The 20,441-nt window shown below is 39.6% G+C and overlaps 1 protein-coding gene across 4 annotated transcripts in view; it reads left to right on the top strand.

The window, feature by feature from the left end:
* Positions 1-20,441, top strand: part of clstn1 (calsyntenin 1) — a 73,489-nt gene that overhangs the window by 30,701 nt on the left and 22,347 nt on the right. For 2 of the 4 annotated variants that reach the window (XM_048561863.1, XM_048561861.1), the window contains exons 2-8: positions 403-525; positions 9,413-9,442; positions 11,659-11,854; positions 15,987-16,195; positions 17,587-17,736; positions 18,017-18,202; positions 19,226-19,483. In XM_048561863.1, coding sequence (XP_048417820.1) covers positions 403-525; positions 9,413-9,442; positions 11,659-11,854; positions 15,987-16,195; positions 17,587-17,736; positions 18,017-18,202; positions 19,226-19,483 — 1,152 coding nt within the window. The remainder of the gene's footprint in view (positions 1-402; positions 526-9,412; positions 9,443-11,658; positions 11,855-15,986; positions 16,196-17,586; positions 17,737-18,016; positions 18,203-19,225; positions 19,484-20,441) is intronic. The other 2 variants (XM_048561864.1, XM_048561862.1) reach the window with 1 other exon arrangement.

Below are 20,441 nucleotides of genomic sequence, written 5' to 3'. Positions count from 1 at the left end.
TCACCCAGATACATCAGTTTCTCTCTCAAGACAGTAGACTTGCTCAAATATATATACATTTAAGACTAAATTCTACTGTTTTCTCTCAAAGAATTGTAGCTGGAAACATATGGTTTGGCAGGTTTGAATGTAAAAAGTGCACATTGTGTCATTCTTGTATTTTCTTTGTAGTCAAGGGAGTAAGAACAACTTTGCAACTAGTGATCTTCAATATCAACTTTGAAGACTTATTATTTGACTACTTTGGAATGTCTCATTATTTAGTTCAGAATTTGAGGGGTTTGACTTGGATACTTAACGTAACAAATATTTCACAACTTGTTCGTTTAGCATTTAGATTTTTGTAATGTGCGTAAAATCCTTGCTTTGGTCAATCATCAGTGTTTTCCTTCTTTCCTGTAGTTAACAAGCACAAGCCGTGGATAGAAACTACGTATCATGGTATTGTTACAGAAAATGATATCTCGGTCTTGCTGGATCCACCATTAATTGCCTTGGATAAAGATGCACCTCTACGTTATGCAGGTATGTAAATGGATCTCGGATATTTTCCTTGAATCAAAATTATGAATGGCATAAAAATGCCACAAAAAAGTGTAATTAGAGTTGGAATTTAAATCTTCTAAAATCTACTTCAATAAATGTAATTATAATCATAGAATCCCCACAATGTGGAAACAGGCCCTTTAGCCCAACAAGCCCACACTGAACCTTGGAGCATCCCACCCAGACCCATTGCCCCATAACCCACCCAATCCAATATGGGTAATTTAGCATGGCCAGTCCACCTAGCCTGCACTTCTTTGGAATGTGGGAAGAAACAGGAGTACCTGGAAGAAATCCATGCAGACATGGGGAGAATGTACAAACTCCCCACAGTCACCTGAGGGTTGAATCGGACCTGGGACCCTCGTGCTCTGAGGCAGCAGCGCTAACCACTGAGCTGCCATGCTGCCCAAGTCTCACTGAACTTGATTTAACAATATTAGTTTAGGTTTTAAAGCTGCATGCAGTGGATTTCTTCACCAACTTTGCCATATTTTTTCTTTTGTTTGTAGAATTGCATGATTTGGTTAAGTGAGTTGTTGACCTAAAATAGCTAACCATAGTTCAGTCTTAATCAGGATTTTTGCATTTTACTGCCATGGGTATGGAGCTCAATATAGTAATTGTAAGTTCTAAGCACTGCACACCGCCACTCATCTTCTATGTAGCACTCAAACTACAAAACCCTGTGTTATAACCTCTGTCTCTACTGTATGCAGTATAAAAATAAATTTAGAATGTAAGTTTTCTATATAGCAAGAAAGCAAAATAGTGTGGAAACGGACGGCCTGAAATCAAAAAAATACAAAGTTGGGAGGTAAATATTCATGTAAATGTAACTTTTGAAAGTGCAGACAAGAAGCAAAGGGTAGTAGAGTTAGCTTTGCTAGTCCAGGATAGAAGCATAATATCAAGAATGGAAAGGAAAAGAGGCCAAAGTGAACATAAGACCATAAGACATAGGAGTGGAAGTAAGGCCATTCGGCCCATCAGGTCCACTCTGCCATTTAAATCATGGCTGGGCATTTCAATTCCACTTCCCTGCACTCTCCCCGTAGCCCTTGATTCCTTGCGAGATCAAGAATTTGTTGACCTCTGGTTGAACATGGATTCTTAGAAAATAATCTGGGGAAACAATGGGGAATCAGGAAATGGTAGAGGAGTTGAAAAGATATTTTGCATCGGCCCTCACAATAGAGAACACCAGTTATAGTCCAGAAATACTAAATCATCAAGGGGCCTAAGGTAAGGAAGGTAATAACCACAATAAGAATCTCTAGACAAAATGTATGAGGGAACCAAATAGGCTTAAAGGCTGAGGCCTCCTTGACCTATAGGGCTGCATCCTAGGATTTCTTTTTAAAAAGTAGCTCGAGATAGTTGATGCACTTAACAGCCTTGCAAGAACTGTTTGAGTAGGGAGGGGGATGGGAAAACTGCCAATGTAATGCATTCTTTGATAAAGGAAGGGAGACAAAAAAGACAGTAACTATAGGCAATTTACTTACCTTCTGTTGGGGAAAATGCTCAAGCCTATTGTAAAGGATGCAATTAATGGCTGAGCATTTAGAAATACGTAGAGTAAGAGTCAGTAAGGTTTCAAGAATGGGAGATCATGCTTGACAAATTCTATTAAAAGCCTATTAAGTAGGTAACAGGCAGGATGGGTAAAGAAGAACTGGTAGATGAAATATACTTTTTGAAAATCCAAATATAAGTAGCATATACAACTAATTAAGGTGAAGCTCCTGGCTTTTGAGGTAGTATATTAGCATGGGATAACAGATTGGCTAACTAGTAGAAGAAAAGTAGGATAACAGGGCATTTTCAGGATCGCCTCTAACTATGAGTGCCACAGGGAGCACTGGGGTCACATTTATTTATAATATATCCTAATGATTTGTGCAGCAGACTTTGATCATTATTGTCCCGTTTGAAGGTTCCAGAAATCCGTTGGAAGACCAATGGGATGCCACAAAGAGCCTGCGAAGGGATTTATACAGGTTAAGTGAATGGGCAAAAGTTTGACAGAATGCAATGTGGGACAATGTTAGGTTCTAAACTTTGGCAGGAAGAATAGGAGAGCTGAATATTGAAATGGATGGTAAAGATACAGAAAGCAGCCACACTGGGATTTGTGTATTGTGCATGATTCACAAGCTAGTGTACAAGTTAATCTGATAATAGTGAAGGCAAATGGAATATTGGCCTTTATTTCAAAGGGAATGGAGTATAAAAATAAGGAGGTTAAGGAGGTCTTGCTAAAAATACAAGGCACTAATCATCAGTTGGAATACTGTGAATAGTTTTGGGCTCTTTATCTAAGGAAAGATATACTGGCATTGGGGGCAGTCCAGAGAAGGTTCACTAAATTGATCCAAGTATGGAGGGATTTTCTTACAAGAGCTTGAGTAAATTGGTTTATGTTCTCTCACTGGAGCTTAATATTGAGAAGAGACAGTATTGAAACAAGATTCTTAGGGAGCTTGACAGGGTAGATGGAGAGAAGTTGCTTTACTTTCTAGGTGAGTCTCGAACCAGATGGCATAATCTGAAGGGTTGTCCGTTTAAGACAGATGAGGAATTTCTCATATGGGTGACACGGTGGCTTAGTGGTTAGCACTGCACCCTCACAGCACCAGGGACCCGGGTTTGATTCCCACTTCGGGAAACTGTCTGTGCGGAGTTTGCACATTCTCCCCATGTCTGCGTGGGTTTCCTCTGGGTGCTCCGGTTTCCTCCCGTAGTCCAAAGATGTGCAGGCCAAGTGGATTGGCCATGCCAAATTGCCTGTAGTGTGCAGGGGTGTGTGGGTTATAGGGGGATGGGTCTTGGCGGGATGCTCCAAAGGGTGGTGTGGACTTGTTGGGCCGAAGGGCCTGTTTCCGCAGTGTAGGGAATCTAATTTAAATTTTAAGTCATTGAGGAATTCTTTATCAGAGGGCTGTCAAGGCTCTATTAAGGTGATTTAAGGCTGAAATAGTAAAGAATGAAAGCTTATGATAAAGGAAGGGAAGTGAAGTTGAGGATAATCAGATTAGTTGAGATCTCTTTAAATGGCAAAGAAGACTTGATCGGTTGAATAGCCCGCTTCACCTTTGTGTTGTGCTCCAGTGAACAGGTTTGACAGCATTTGTGAAAAGCCAGAGTTAATGCTTCAAGCCTGTGATGTTTTCATCAAAGTAACAAGTATTGCTGTCCCAACATTGGTGCAGTGTTTAATGAAATTGATTCAAGACACACCTGAAAATAGATGGTGATTGGCATTAATATTGTAAAGCATAGAAACTTTGCATAAAGTGAATCTGTAGATGTAACCAAATTTTAACTGAGGTGCTTGCTACACTCAAAGCACTTCAATGGCCTGGCTGTTTTTGTGTGGGTTGTTCACTAGTATTTATATCATTGAAAGGTGTTGTTTGCATGACCTTTTTCTTTCCCCTTCATCCCCGACCTTGTCTAAAGTGGCAGCTGATTGAAGGCAAAGCCCCTTTGAGCATCAACTAAAGCTCAGCCATCTCTGCAGGCTACTTCTGGAAATATCAATGTCTGTACAGCAAGAATGTAACTTGGCATCTGGGGACTTTGTGGACAGTGGTAGTGTCCTACTGCTAGACCAGAAGCTCTCAGTTCAAGTATTGCCTGCCTTAGAGGTGTCAAGACAAGTCAATTAAAAATATTTAATATAGGCATATTCTACACGTTTGGCATTACTCTACATTTAGCAGTACAGGTGGATGAATGTTTTTTTCACAAACAGGTAATGAAATAATACAAAAATTGCGTTTTTGAAAAACCTGCTTTGCCTACATGCAATATGCCCTGGGTTAGTGAGTTTTGAGAAGATTTGTAGCTCAGGTTGAGTTTCTGGATGTGAGTTTGCTCGCTGAGCTGGAAGGTTAGTTTTCAGATGTTTCATCACCATTCTAGGTAACATCATCAGTGAGCCTCCGATGAAGCACTGGTGTTGTGTCCCGCTGTCTCTTTATCGGTTTAGGTTTCCTTGGGTTGGTGATGTCATTTCCTGTGTTTACATCACTAATGCAGGAAATGACACCACCAACCCAAGGAAACCTAAACAGATAAATAGAAAGCGGGACATAACACCAGTGCTTCATCGGAGGCTCACTGATGATGTTACCTAGAATGGTGATGAAACGTCTGAAAACTAACCTTCCAGCTCAGCGAGCAAACTCACATCGATATGCCCTGGGTTACATGATATTTTGATTTTTGTTTTCTTGAGTCATGCAGATGCAATTGTCTTTTCTGCCATCTCTGACACAAAAGAAGATGGGGTAATTGTTGGAGCTTAAGCACCTCAGTCTAAGAACACCAGTTAGAGTTCCTCCGAAGTGTCCTAAGCCTAGCCGTCTACAGTTGCTTCACCAATGTCCTTCCCTCCATCATTTGGTCTGAGGTACAATTAGCTAGTATTGAACTGGACCAGCCCCGCATACTATGCCTCCAAGAGCAGGCCAGATGTTAGGAATGTACATAATAACTGAGCACCTTCCCAGTGTCTGTCCATTATCCAAAAGAGACATATCAGGAAGGTGATTGTGTGTACTTTTGCCTTGCTTGGTTGGGTGTAGTTCTAGTTACACTTCTGAAGTTTGACACAATCCAGAACAAAGCATCCTACTTGATTGGCACTATGTCCGCCATCTTCAAATTCACTCACTCTGACTTTGGCTGAACATTAGCAGCAGTATGTGTACTACCTTCCACTTGTACTTCAGCAAATCCCCAAGGGATCCTTCAAAAACACCGATCAAACCACCTTTGTTTCTTTCTTTCGTGTGAAATGTATGCAACCTCAATGTGTTGAATTTGCAACATTTCCCCTCTGACTTGTGATTGGGTACTCTCACTCAGCACTCGTGAGTTGAGATTTTTGGGGAGAGCTTAAAATACAATTTACAAAATAAATATCATCCACTGTTTTCTTGGTTTATCCCCATTTTGGAAACATTAAACATTTGCATTGATCATAACTTAAGCACTGTTCACATTCACTGATAATCTGGACCTTTAGTTTACTTTAATCAGCTGCTCCATAAGCCTACTCTTGATTCAACCAGTAATTTCATTCTTAAACCAATCTGTGTTTTGTATATCACCATCCTCACTCAATTTTTTTGCAATTTTACCGAATAAGTTAACACATTCCAAGACAGATGGTCTAACATCCCAACAGTTGTGTAGCGTTTCAGTAAATGAAAGGCATTAATCCTTTTGATCTGCACCATCTAATGGATTGGCCTACTAATTAATTAATGCAAATAACTGCATGGTTCCAAATAAATAATGAATGATGAGTCATATAGTCTGCCTGAACTTGAGGAATCAGGGTAAAGAAATAAGAAAAGTTTTTGAAAATAAAACACCTTTTTGAAATACCTCCACAGTCTACCAGTTGAAAGTACGATCTTTAATTTTCATACACTTTATAATGAAAAGTAAAGTTGCTTGCTTTGTAACGTAACATGCCTTTGAAAGACACTTTAATTTGAATCCACAAAGGATCAGCCTTGTCTCTAGACCAAGAACACTCTCTGTATGTAGTCTGAGTCTTGAGCTGCTATCATGTTTGGATTTCCTTTATCAGCCAGTCTAATTTTTTTTCCTCATCAAGCTAGGATTTCAGAAACACTTGCACTCCCCTCTTTGATCTGACGATATGCTAACCCTGACTCAGTCATGCATGGAGCACGTAATTGGCATTTGCCGTTAATTGCTACTTCACTGCATGTTTTCCTGTTGCTTTTAGAACATAGAACATAGAAAAGTACAGCACAGTACAGGCCCTTCAGCCCACAGTGTTGTGCCGTGGAATAATCCTAAACCAAAAATAAAATAACCTACATTCTGCTCAATTCACTGCTGTCCATGTGCATGTCTGGCAGTCGCTCAAATGTCACTAATGACTCCGCTTCCACGACCACCACTGGCAAACTATTCCGTGCGCTCACAACTCTCTGGGTGAAGAAACTCCCTCTGATGTCTCCTCTATACCTTCCACCTAACACCTTAAAACTATGACCCCTCGTGGCAGTCAATCCTGCCCTGGGGAAAAGTCTTTGGCTATCGACTGTATCCATGCCTCTCATTACCTCGTACACCTCGATCAGGTCACCTCTCTTCCTCCTCTCCAGAGAGAAAAGTCCGAACTCAGTCAACCTCTCCTCATAAAACAAGCCCTCCAGTCCAGGCAGCACCCTGGTAAACCTCCTTTGCACCCTCTCCAAAGCCTCCACATCTTTCCTATAATAGGGTGACCAGAATTGGACACAATATTCCAATTGTGGTCTCACCAGGGTTTTATAGAGCTGCAGCATAATCTCGCAGCTCTTAAACTCAATCCCCCGTTAATGAAAGCCAAAACACCATATGCTTTATCAACCTTGTCCACCTGGGTGGTAACTTTGAGGGAGCTATGCACTTGAACACCAAGATCCCGCTGTTCTGCCACACTACCGAGAATCCTGCCTTTAATCCTATATTCAGCATTTAAGTTCGACTTTCCAAAATGCATCACTTTGCATTTACCCAGGTTGAACTCCATCTGCCATCTCTCAGCCCAGCTCTGCATTCTGCCGATGTCTCGGTGAAGCCTGCAATAGCCCTCGATACTATCAACGGCACCTCCAACCTTTGTGTCATCAGCAAACATACTAACCCACCCCTCAACCTCCTCATCCAAGTCATTTATAAAAACTACAAAGAGAAGAGCAGAGGCCCAAGAACAGAGCCGTGCAGGACACCATTCAGCACTGACCTCCAGGCAGAATACTTACCATCTACAACCACTCTCTGCCTCCTGTCAGCCAACCAATCCTCAATCCAGACAGCCAAATCACCCTGCATCCTATATCTCCTGACTTTATGAATGAGCCTGCCGTGGGGAACCTTATCAAATGCCTTGCTGAAGTCCATGTACACCACATCCACTGCTCGACCCTCGTCAACCTGTCTCGTGGCTTCCTCAAAGAACTCTAAGATTTGTAAAGCATGACCTTCCCCTCTCAAAGCCATGCTGACTCTCTTTTTAATCGTGCTTTTAGCAGAATTGATTCTCCACTTCTGTCAACTTTCTCTTTCCTATTAAAGAATCCTTTCCAAGTGTCCCACTGTCAAAATTTCTGATTTTTGGTATTGATCATTTGCCAATTCTTCTACTGTTCTGCTGTTTCTTCGGTGATTACAACTTGCCTGGGCCAGCACTATGTTTGCCTCGGCAGCATCCAACATATCCGTTACAGCTCTTTTCAAAATCGGTAATCTATTTTAGTCTCATTGAGTACCTTATCGTTTGCTATTCCTTCATCCACTGCAGTCCTACCTGTTCCCCCTCAATACCACAGCTATTCCTCAAATTAAATCCCCCAGTGTCCTCCTTGGGTACTGGGTGGTGATGCATGGAATGGTTCTTGTTGAACTAATTTTGAGGGGAAGAAACTTCAAGACTAGAACATTGGAAATCTCACACTTTGGTCTCCATTTTAAAAAAAAATCTCTGGGATAGCGGTGTGCTATTTTTTTTAAAGAACCACACAAGGTCCCCAGGTGTGTCCTCAGCCCAGCCACCTTCAGCTTCATCAGCGACCTTCCCTCCATTGGGTCTGAGGTACTGATACTGAACTAGACCAGCCCCACATACTATGCCTCCAAGAGCAGGCCAGATGCTAGGAATGCCTGCTGCAAGCCAGATTGAATGCTTTGGACGGGTAGCAACGTGGCTTCTGGTTATAGATTTTGATTGACCTGCGACAGGGGAAAAACTCACGCTCCTTGGCCCAAGCAGTGCTGTAAAGATATGTGCCTGCCCTGCACTTCAAAGCTCCCTTCAGCTGAAGGTTTCCTGAACTTTAGAACACCCTCTGACTACTCCATTAAAATTAAAATTGCGAAACAGATGGAAATAGTGGCTAATTACTCTATATTTTGCTCCCATCTCTGGACTGGTTTTGGTGGTGGTTGAGTTTTTGAAACTTCGTGGTGACTCCCTTTCTGAATTATTCTGTGGATATTGACTGTTTTCATTGAAAAATAATAGATGTTTAATGAGAGATATAAAATGCAATTTTAAAATTTATCTAGAGTACTTATTGCTTCTTGTGGCATTAATTTTTATGCTCCTGGAAAGGAATGAGCAAAGTTTCAAATGGAAGATATTTTAAATTTAAATGTTCTGTTTTTTCTAAAAGTTATTTATGCAGCATCGTATAACCCTGCACTATACAACTGCAAGATTAAGGAATGTTCATAGATGACATTGAATACTTGCTGGAAAGATCAGATTGAAATGTAGCTATAGAAGTATCAGCGTTAATAACGTTCAAGTTTTGCTTTTTACCTTGCTGAAATAAAGTCATTTAGAGGTAAAGATTTTGCACTGTTATGCAATTTATACACTATGCAGTGTATGTGGCAAAAGTAATAATCTTGACTGTTTTCTTCAACTTTGGAAGTTAATGTAATATGAAGAAGATATTACTTTCTAATGCATTACTGAGTTCTGAATCATGTTAGATAATTTATTATTTTCTTCATGTAAAGTGTCTTTAGAGTACCTGGAACAGCTAAGGTCAGTGTGTTTTTCAAAAGCTTATTGCTTTCAATATTTTTTTAAGATGACCTTTGTAAACTGGGAATTCTAGTGATGATTCACGCAAGATTTTTGAACTGTCTATTTAGAGGACATGTGAATTTAATTTTAAAAATTGCTATGATTCAAGCAGGAATGAGCTTGAGTGTCAGTTGCTTTGTATTTGCATTTATCCTTTGACTTAGTCCCCATCCTCGCCCTTTTAATTTCTTATCTTGATGACTGATCTCTGTTTATCTTTTCTTCCCCTTATAGAGAGGTTTGAGGTGACATTCACCAAAGAAGGTGATACCTGGGTTCTTTCATTCATCATGAACAATTCTATTAACTCACTAACTCTGGTCATAAAATGGGGAATCAGCACTTGAACAGCAAATCCTGTCATCAGTTTTATTCCCCATTATTATCCAGGTTTATCTGCAAAAATTACTGGATGCAGCATTTAATTTTAAAGGGTTTGTTAGAAATATCAGTTGTTTGATATTTGTGTTTGATCTTTGTTTTTCTCTTTTTAAGGAGATTCTATTTAACCTAACCCCTGTTTGACCTGGGTATAAATTTTTCAACACATCTCTTAAATAAATTACTCTTATGCTAGCCCTTGGTGACACCTTCCAGCATGCATGCAAGGCAATATTTTTGTTAGTAAAAATGGTCAGAACTGCATGAAGATGAGCAGGAAATTCTGATGCCCAGGTCATTATTGATTCAAGTGCCAGGGTTGAATGAATAATGGCCAGGGCATCAGAATTCATTCACTTGGTATTTGTGCAGAAATTGAATTCCACGTTTGCCTCTGTGTTTTTCAAAGTAATCCATTATATCAAATGCTTTAGGATGTAGCACGACTGGTGATAAAAGGCGTCTTTGCAGTGTGGCGAGTGAACAGGAATGTAATAAAGACTAGGTCTCTAATCTGTACTTTGGTTCATTTATCCCTGCTGTGTAATGACGTCCCTCAATTATATTTGGTTTACGCTTCTATACAAAGCCACAGGAGATAAGTAGCTTGAGGAAGGAATGGATTAAGTAAATGGTTGAATGATTAAATGAGGCCAAGTTATTTTTTTATTTTGCTCACTACTGCTTATCTTGGTCCAGGTAATTGGAATGTTATCAAAGACCAACTAAAATCAATTGGCATAGTGTTACTGATTTTGATTTTTTAAAAATCCTAGTTGGAAGTGTGCATATCTGGACGTTTAAAGACTAGATTAGGTTTGCATTGAGGTTCATTAGCCACTGCTTTATGCTAAGACTGAAATTAGTTTCCTGGGGGATTATGGTCAAATAATAGAAATACTTTATGCTCTCAGAAGAGTAGATGCTTTCAGAAGAGGAATTGAGAAGGGATAAGCATGATATAAATTGACTAAAATATAATGCAGAATTTTATCATCAGTGTTTAGCAAGAGGCTGTTTCTACAGGAATTTCCAGAAGTCTAGCTGTTAATTTCAATGGACAGTCTCCTGTAGTTTTGATTTTAGAGCCTGTACATGAGTGCTGTGAAATCCTACTTCTTACCATGGTCTCTGGTTTACCACCTTCACAGAATTTGAGTGAAAATATTCAAGTTAATCTTTCATCCAGTTTTTTTTGTTTTTTGTTTTGTAATATTCTCTTTTCAATTTTGCCCACTGTTTATGGAAAATGTTGGTTTGAAGGTTGATGTTTGCCCTTTCTCACATACTGAATTTGAGAGAGAATTTATAGTCCTGTATTTGGCTATATTCTAATTTCCTAAAATACTTTCAGGAAAATTGACTTTTCAGATCAGTTGGAGTTAACACTAGCAGTTTTTGAATTCAGTGATGTATTGAGTAAGTTGGCTGTTTTAGACTCGATCCTTTGCAACTTTTCAAAAGGGTTGGTGCATTTGTTGAAATGAGCACAACACATTCTCTGTATTCATTTTCTGGAATTGGATATCAAACTGATATTTCTAATACTGAATTGCCATCCAGTGGTTTGTTCTTAGTCTCCCAATTGTGGACAGATACATTGCACAGGAAGACTTAATGTCATTGAAGAGTAATGAGTTTGACAGTATTTGTGAGACTGTGCTGAACCTATATCAAATGCTTGTACATCTCAGACTTAACTTTGCTCTAACTTTTTGTCTTGATCAGAATAGGCAGCCAAGCTTTGTCCAGTAGCTTGGTATAGAAGATGCCAACAGTCATGGCTGTATGTTACAAGTTATTGCTGTTTAAGTACTCCTGTGAAATGCCTGTCTCTTTTTTCTCTCTCCCTCTCTGTGTCTCTCCTCCTGCATGAATGGATGCAATGTAAACCAGTGGCTTGGAAGGCAGGCATATGCTCCTTTTACTAAGTCCCAGAACTCACCCAAACAAGGCACAGGCTTTGCTTTTTCCACAGACCCTCACTATAAAAACAATCCCTGGCTGTGAAATTTGGACTGCTGTTGCACATTAACTTTTTCTTTGTTAATTTAATGCATAATTATTCCAGCTCTAACTTACTGTCTGTTAAACTCTAGGTGAGATTTGTGGATTTAGAATTCATGGACAGAATGTTCCATTTGAAGCTGTAGTGGTTGATAAAACCACAGGTGAAGGTGTCATACGTTCAAAAGAGAAGATGGACTGCGAGTTGCAGAAAGAGTATACCTTTACCATCCAGGCATATGACTGTGGTGAGGATCCAGATGGAGGAAATATGAAGAAGTCCCATAAGTAAGTGTGCACTGAGAGGTGGCGAATAATGTGGAAGCATTGATTTATTTTCTAATTGTTTTGGTTGGATCATAGCAAGTAATGAGTCAGTGTAAAACCTGTGTTTCTAATTGCTTGTCAGCATGGGATATCAAAGGTAAACCTGAATGTCTGCTCACTTTTTTGAAAGGCTCTGTTTGGCCTGGTTGCGTGCACAAGGTTCATAGTTGAAGCACATCATCTGATTTTAATAACCTCCAGGTGGTTGTTAGGCTCCCATTTCCATTCCTAGTTGTAACTGAATGGATGAAGCAAGACTATAGATACAGGAATGGAATTGGACCATACGGCACATCACATCTGCTCCACCACTGGATCATGGTTGATGTTTCTCAATCCCATCCTCCTGCCCTATCCCTGAAACCCATGATCTCCTCCTTACTAATGAAGAATCTAACTGTCTTAAATGCATTCAGTGACTTAGCCCCCACAGTGCTCTGCTGTAATCAGTACTACAGGAGAATTGAAAACATTCCTGCTTATCTCAGTTCTAAAAGGTTGTCCCTTCTCTCATGCTGTGCCCTCAGATCCTGGTCTGTCCCATCATCTCCAAGTCCAATCTATCCAGGCCTGTCAGTATTCTGTAAGTTTCGTGAGATCCCCACTATCCTTCTAAACTCCTCCAAATACAGACTGAGTCCCCGGCTGCTGCTCCTATGATAAGCCCTTCATCCCCAGGATCGTTATTGTGAACCACCTCCGGACCCCTCCAATGCCAGCATCTTTTTTAGATATGAAGTCCAAAACTATTCACGGTGTTCTAAATGAGGCCTGACCAGAGTCTTGTACTGCCTCAGCATATATATCTCTGTTGTATTCTAGCCCTCTCAAAACAAATGGTGATATTGCATTTGCCTTCCTAACTGAATCTGCATACTAACTTTAAGAGAATCCTGAACTAAGATTCCAAGATCCCTGTGGTTCAGATTTCTACAGTCTTACCCTGATAAAGAAGTGCCGTGGCTACTGTCTATGAAAATGCATAACCTCACACTTTGCCATGTTGTATTCGTTCATCTACTACTTTGCCCACTCTCGTGGCCTGTCCAAGACCTTCTGCAGCCTTTCTGCTTCCCGAACGTACGCTATCTGTTTCCCCCATCTATCTTTTATCTGCAAACTTAGCAACAGTGTTCTTGGTTCCTTCTTGCAAATGGATCGTTTCTTCTTAATGTGACAAGTAATATTTGCAGCTATAGCCTCTGCTGCAGACAGAGCAGTAAAGAATTTTTTTCACCTTGGAGGATTGTTCTGTTGTGCAAAAGTCACTAGTTGTCTATCGATAAAGAATTGAGACTTGGCTGTGCAGTTTTTGAACGGTTTCAAGATCAGTTTAAATTCATGAGCAAAATGCTGCAGGATTAGAAGTTCTGCTATCATTGTACAAATCCTACAGGATGCAGAGATTCCTGATTTTGTCTGTCATATTTACTTGTCTGAAATATCCTTTTTAACTGTGAAGATTCAGATGTTACAAGCAGCAAGTTTTAAGATTACAATTTCTTCATGGCATTCAAATATTACTGTTGGGGAGTGGGGTGTATTAAACTAGATCTGTTCAGGCTGCTTTTTTTTTTGTAACTGCAAGACAAGTTTTCCATTGCTTTTAAACTACGAGAGGATTATCTCTCGTGCTACTGGTGAAAGGAGCTCATTAATCACATCTTTCATCAGGTTCAAATACTCTTGTCCCCCCCAGGGCACCTAATTTAGATAAAATAACTTTTAAGATTTGTTTCAAAAGAAATCATATTACAAGTCTAAGCAAGGATATGGATATGAAAGTATTTTGTTTCAACTGAGATTTTTAGTTATTTCCTTCATCCCTTTTTAAAAAATGTAGTTTTGGGCCCCGACATGAATGACTTGCAACAATTAATTTGATGTCACTGGCTGTCCCTGCATCATTTACTGTAAGTTGCCTTGCTGGTTTCCAGAGCCAATTCCCAGCTTTTTTGTTATATCTAACAAAAAATGTGGATCATGACAAATGAGCCATGGAGCTCAGGTTATTACAGTTCTACTTTAATCACTCAGTTATCAGCACTGATCAAAAATGAATGGAAAGGTCAGTCGAACAGTGGAAGAAAAACCTGCCTGGCAAACTATTTCATAAATGTTTGCACTTCCAGTCGAGCATTCTTGATTATCTTTCCTCTTCAATTCATTCCAGTTACTTCACTGGTATGAAATTAGGTTAAGGAAGACTTCACAATTTCCATCTGCTGGCTGTCTTTGGCCAGAGTCCAACTTGTCCTCACCAACCAGACATCCCAATCTGACGTAGCCCCATTTGCCTGCATTTAGGCCATATCACTAAACCTTTCCTATTCATATACCCATCCAGATGCCTTTTAAATGTTGTAATTGTACCCTGTCCATCACTCTGGCAGCTCATTCCATACACATACCACCCACTGTGTGGAAAAAGTTGCCCCTTGGGTCCCTTCTAAATCTTTGCCCTCTCACCTTAAAACCTATGTCTTCTAGTTTTGGACTACCTCATCCTAGGTGAAGACAGACCTTAGCTTCTCACCCTAAGCATACCCTTCATGACTGTTTATACCCTCTATTAGGTCATCCCTCAGCCTCTGCTCCAGGGAAAATAGCCCAGCCTATTCAGCCAGTTCCAATAGCTCAAACTCTTTAGTCGTGGCAACATCCTTAAATATTTTCTGCACCTTCAGATTTGACAACATCTTTCTTATTTTGTAGAATAGTGACCATAATTATACACAGTACCCTGAAAGTGCACTCTTCAATGTCCTTTACAGCTGCAACGTAAAATCTCAACTCCTATACTCTGATTTGACCAATGAACGCAGGCATGCCAAACACTGCCTTCGCCAACTATCTACCTATTCTTCACTTTCAAGGAACTATGCACACGCATCCCTAGATCTCTTCGGCAACACTCCATAGGGTCCTACCTTTAACAGTGAAAGCTCTGTTCTGGTTTGCCTGACCAAAGTGCAACACCTCCCATTGAGCTAAATTAAACTCTGGTCAAGCTCCCATTGTACTCAGAGTCATCCTCACTGTCGACTTGGCCACCTATTTTGGTGTTATCTGCAACCTTACTAACCATACCTTGTATATTTGCATCCAAATCTCTTATGTAAATGATGAAAAGTAGTGGACCCAGCACCGATCCCTTTGACGCACTGCTGGTCACAGGCATCCAGTCCAAAAAGCAGCCCTCTACCACCCTGTCTCACCCACCCTCGAAACTTCTTTGAAGAATTGGAATGTCTATCTACAATAAATACTTTGACTTGGATTGGTCCCATCTAGATTCTGCAAATTAAATAATGCTCATCCATCAGTTTTGTACCACCGTATTACCATTCCTCTTGTGACAAATCTTAATTGCGCTGGATACCTGAACAGAGCTTGCCAAAGTGGTCATTTTTTGTTTACACTTAAAGTGAATACTGTCTATCCAGTGAGAGGTGTCAGAGCCTGTTTTGTGTCCTTGTTTGGCAGGGACATTTCTAGTATTTATTGTTTCTGATAGGGGCAGGGCATTCGCTTCATCATTGTTTTTTTTAAATCCTCTGGTTGCCTGTACCCCAACTCTCATCAAACCATGCTGGCCTACGTTGGCTCTCAGTTTAGTGATATTTAACCTTCCTGCCTTGATCTGTCTTCTAGCTTCTCCAATTTCCTGGATTTAATCATTCCTTGAATGGTGACTTGTGCATCTGATTTCCTTCATCCATTGACTACATAGTGCTTAAATGTTGGAATTATTTAACCTTTTTGGCTTTAGCTGTTATTTCCTGGTCCAAAAATATTTGCGGTATTTGTGTGGCTGGTAATCAGTTTTATCTGCTGTGGAGAAATGACAGTGGTACTGTGAGGCAGCTTGGGATGCTTTACTATGTTAAAGTTGCTATTCAAATAAATACTGGAGATCAACTGTAGCAGCTTTATTGCTGACCTAACTATGACTGGCTAGTTTGGTACTTGTTCTGGGTTGAATTTGGGTCATTTGTGGGTTATTAACTGAATACATGATATATCGGCGAGTTTTTGAAAAGGATTTTTAAAAACGTGCTACTAATTCCTAAGCATTACTTCTGCTTTACAGGGCCAATGTTCATATCCAAGTGAACGACATAAATGAGTATGCCCCAGTTTTCAAAGAGAAATCTTACAAAGCTACAATAATTGAAGGAAAGAAGTATGACAGCATCTTGAGAGTGGAAGCAATTGATGCAGACTGTTCATCGCAGTTCAGCCAGATCTGCAGTTATGAAATTGTCACTCCTGATGTGCCATTCACTGTTGATAAAGATGGTAAGTGATGAACCATATGGGTATGCACTTTTAACAAAAGACGTGAAACTTTTGGATTTCTAATGTTGAATTTTAAAATTTAATAAGACAATTCTATTTTGAGTAAAACATTTCCAAAGTCAAATGTTGAGTTCATTTTTTTTCCTCCGTGGGATCATCCAAATCATGTACAAACAGCAGGCCAAGGCAATAGGACAAAAATTCTAGATTATCCAATAACTGGCAATTCTAAATTCCTTACTTGCTAGCTTGGCTTGTAGGAATTGTCACCATGTTGGTGGGTTGATCTTAAATCAGAGTATCAAAATCCATTAGAATCACAAATATTTTTAAAAGAACTGAATGAATGTTTTCGAGTCCCCTGCTGTGTATAGAAACACAGATCACAAAGATGAAGTCATTGAACATACCTGAGCTGAACTATAAAATCTGATTATAGTTGTAATGCCACTAATCATTTCAACGTAGTGAAAGCCGTTGGTTTTTAATCTGAAAGAGTTCATGTTTAACGGTTACTCAGTGGTTAGCACTGCAGCCTCGCAGCGCCAGGGACCCGGGTTCGATTCCCGCTTTGGGCGACTGTCTGTGTGGAGTTTGCACATTCTCCCCGTGTCTGCGTGGGTTTCCTCCGGGTGCTCCGGTTTCCTCTCACAGTCCAAAGATGTGCAGGTTAGGTGGATTGGCCATGCTAAAATGCCTATAGTGTTCAGGGGTGTGTGGGTTATAGGGAGATGGGTCTGGGTGGGATGCTTCAAGGGGCGGTATGGATTTGCTGGGCCGAAGGGCCTGTTTCCACACTGTAGTGAATCCAATCCAATCAGTATTTGCAATCCTAACTTGTATACCTTTGGATTGCATCTCGTGTTCCCATTATAAATAGAAACTAATGCAAGAGGAAAATTCTTTGACAATTATCATTTTTTAAAAACTGAGTCTTCCATTATTTTTTTCCATCTCTTCTAAAGATCCTTGTTAGTTATTGTTCAAAAGCTGCTGCAAATCCTCAAACACGGAGCCCAACTAGCTGTTTTTCACTGATAATTCAAGAAAATGGATGTTAGTTCTTTTAACTGTAGAAGGTATAGTTCACATCATCCCTGACATTCTCACCTGAACTCTCCAATATGAGTTCTGGTTTTCTTCTACCCCTTTTTTCACGTCATAGTAATAAATAGCTGGTGACTTAAACAAGGAAAGCCCCACCCTTTTAAAGGCCTTCTTTAATGATGTAGTAACCAGTATGTGGGCTATTTCATTTTTTCTTTGTCCTCAATTTTTGTTCATTTACTTTGCTACTAAAGAACAATATGGAATCTGTGTTTGCAAGATTAGTGCCATCTGTGCATTTGACTGTTGAGGACTAATGTGTTGTAAACTGGTGATTTTTGTAGGGTATATTAAGAATTCTGAGAAAATAAACTACAGCAAAGACCGGCAGTACAAGCTTGCAGTAACGGCTTATGACTGCGGGAAGAAGCGTTCGACACAAGATGTTCTTGTTAAGATCAACATTAAACCCTCGTGCAAACCTGGCTGGCAAGGTAATAGAATTAACACAAAATTCTAAAATAATTGGCAGTTGTTTAATGTTACAAAGGAGTAAATTATTAAACATCTGTGCTGTAAATGTATGCTTTTTAAGATCCAAGCTAAACCTTTCTATCTGAATTAGTACTGACCAATTAATTAAGAAATCAAAGTGGCAAGCTTAACATTTGAACAGAGTCAACAATGTATTACAGAAGTGTTGCATGTTTTTGTAATGGTAATGATGCCTCTGGTAACTCTTTCTTGAGGACCATTAATGTGTTTATGATATAGGTTGGAGCAAAAGAATTGAATATGAACCTGGCACTGGAAGTTTGGCATTGTTTCCAGCTATGCATCTGGAAACATGTGATGAACCTATTACATCCATTCAGACAACTGTTGAATTAGAAACGAGCCATATAGGAAAAGGATGCGACAGGGACACTTATTCTGAAAAATCACTCCACAAACTTTGTGGTAAGGTTTTTATTAATGAACAGTACAGAATGTAAAAGCTGAAAACCTCTAATCGTCACGTGCTGCATTTTTCTAAGAATAGTTTAGTTGAATGTTTCCTTGTAATCACTTTTTGTTGCTGTATATCATGAGTGGTTTTGTTGTGAAATTCAATCATTTTTAAACCATGTGCGTTGTAGAGGGTGTTTAAATTTTGCCGTTGCAACCAAAAGGATGCAGTCTAGTCAGCCTGATCTCAAAGATGCTTTTATGAACTTAAATCTGTCGACTGTTTAAGAGTTTGTTTTGAAATGCTGCTCTATTGATCAAAGTACAGTTACATTCTCTTTGCAGTGGATTTTATTGCTGGTGCAAAAGATTATTCACCATAGTTGGCCCTTCTGCGTAGACAAAGATGAACTTGCCTGAAAAAAAATCTGTCTCACTTCTGCCTGTTTTTATAGCAGCATTATTTCAGATATTCAGAAGTATATAATATTGACTCGTATTTGTTAATCTAATACTGGAATCTCTTTCCAAAGGCCTTAGTGAGATGCCACAACTGCAGCCACATTGTGCTAGTGGTGCAGGTGGGAATGTTTTGGGTATTGGTGTGGGGTGCCGATCAAATAGGTTGCTTTACCTGGTTGTTGTTCAGTTTGTGCTGTTGTTGGTTTTGTCCTCCATCCAACTTTAGACTCACGTTTTGGAAAACTATGAGAAGCCTCTTAAGGCCTTAAATAATGACACTGAAGTTCTAAATATTGAAGATTTTGCACATACGCCAAAGATTGCTGTACCTTAATTTGACCTTTGAACTAAGCTTTTGACTTGAAACAGCGCACCTTTTTTGGCATGGTTCTAGTTGAAACATTACATTCAATACTTTCAAACCAATATTGCTTCTGGTAGTAAAGAATACAAATTGAAGGAAACTTGTTTTGTCTATTAGATGTATCATTGCCAGCGATAACTGTCTGCATTAGACAGTGGGGTGTATATGTGTCCCAACGGCTTTACCTTTCTTGCCATTCTTGATTTCAGGTGCTGCTTCCGGTACCATTGATCTCCTTCCCTCACCAAGTAGCAGTACAAATTGGACAGTTGGTCTTCCCTCTGATAATGGCCGTGATAGTGATCAGGTCTTTGAATTCAATGGCACTCAAGCAGTGAAAATCCCAGAAGGAGTTTTGACGACAAATCTAAAGGAACCATTTACAATTTCTGTATGGATGCGGCATGGGCCTGGTTCCACTATTCACGGGAACAAGGAAACTATTCTTTGCAACTCTGATAAAACAGGTATGCATGACTTTATTTTTGAATTTCCTTTTAATTTTTGCCTTTTCTGCAGTAAGGCCATTGCTAAACTCGCCAGTCCACTGTTGAAATGTTTGTATTTCAGATATGTTTTTGTTTTTATTTTCAGAAGTCACACAACACCAGATTATAGTCCAACAGGTGTATTTGAAGTTCACCTGAAGAAGTAGCTACACTCTGAAAACTTATGATTTCAGATAAATCTGTCAGACTATAACCTGGTGTCATGTGAGTTCTGACTTTGGTCCACTCCAATCTAACCACTGACACCTCCACATTGTTTCATTTTATTAGGGAAGAGATTAAAATCATGGAAAAGGTTGAAATTGTTTGACAACAGTCTCCAGGGCACCTTTTATATTCTGGAGATGGAAATGTGATGTTGCACATTCTAGATCCAGATCATAACTACTTTGTGAAGAAGATACGATGAACATCAAAACTGAATTTGAGTAGAAATATTGTATTTTTTATTTAATAAACTAAGGCTGTTGCTAAAATGTTATTTTTCTAATTTTAATTAACCATTCAAGGTGAAAATCAGTCATGTATTGCGTTTGTGTAAGAAAGCGTGTTTGCATAGTTCACTGACATTAAGTTGAAACTGTTTTCAACAAATGATCAGGGATTTCCTCAATAAACTATAAAGGGTAAAGCATCAGCTGATTTGTAATGCTGTCTTCGACACCCCAGCATTTCACAAGTTTGATTCATGTCTCCCTGATTTATATTTACAGATCTCCAGCATCTGCACTACTTTATTGTGTTTGATTTATAATTAACCTCTATTATTGGCTAAGCAAAAAAAACTGACTGAAAGGACGGTTATGACACAGTGGTAGTTTCTGAACCTCAGGGCCAAAAAACTTGGGTTCAATCCCACCTGCTTCGGTGTGTCATTGGACACAGGAGCAGGTCGATATAAAATGAGATAACAAGG

This window comes from Stegostoma tigrinum, chromosome 28 (genome assembly GCF_030684315.1).
Source record: "Stegostoma tigrinum isolate sSteTig4 chromosome 28, sSteTig4.hap1, whole genome shotgun sequence".
Classification (NCBI taxonomy): domain Eukaryota; kingdom Metazoa; phylum Chordata; class Chondrichthyes; order Orectolobiformes; family Stegostomatidae; genus Stegostoma; species Stegostoma tigrinum.
The sequence above is the reverse complement of the archived record's forward strand: the minus strand, read 5'-3'. Positions and strand labels throughout refer to the sequence as shown.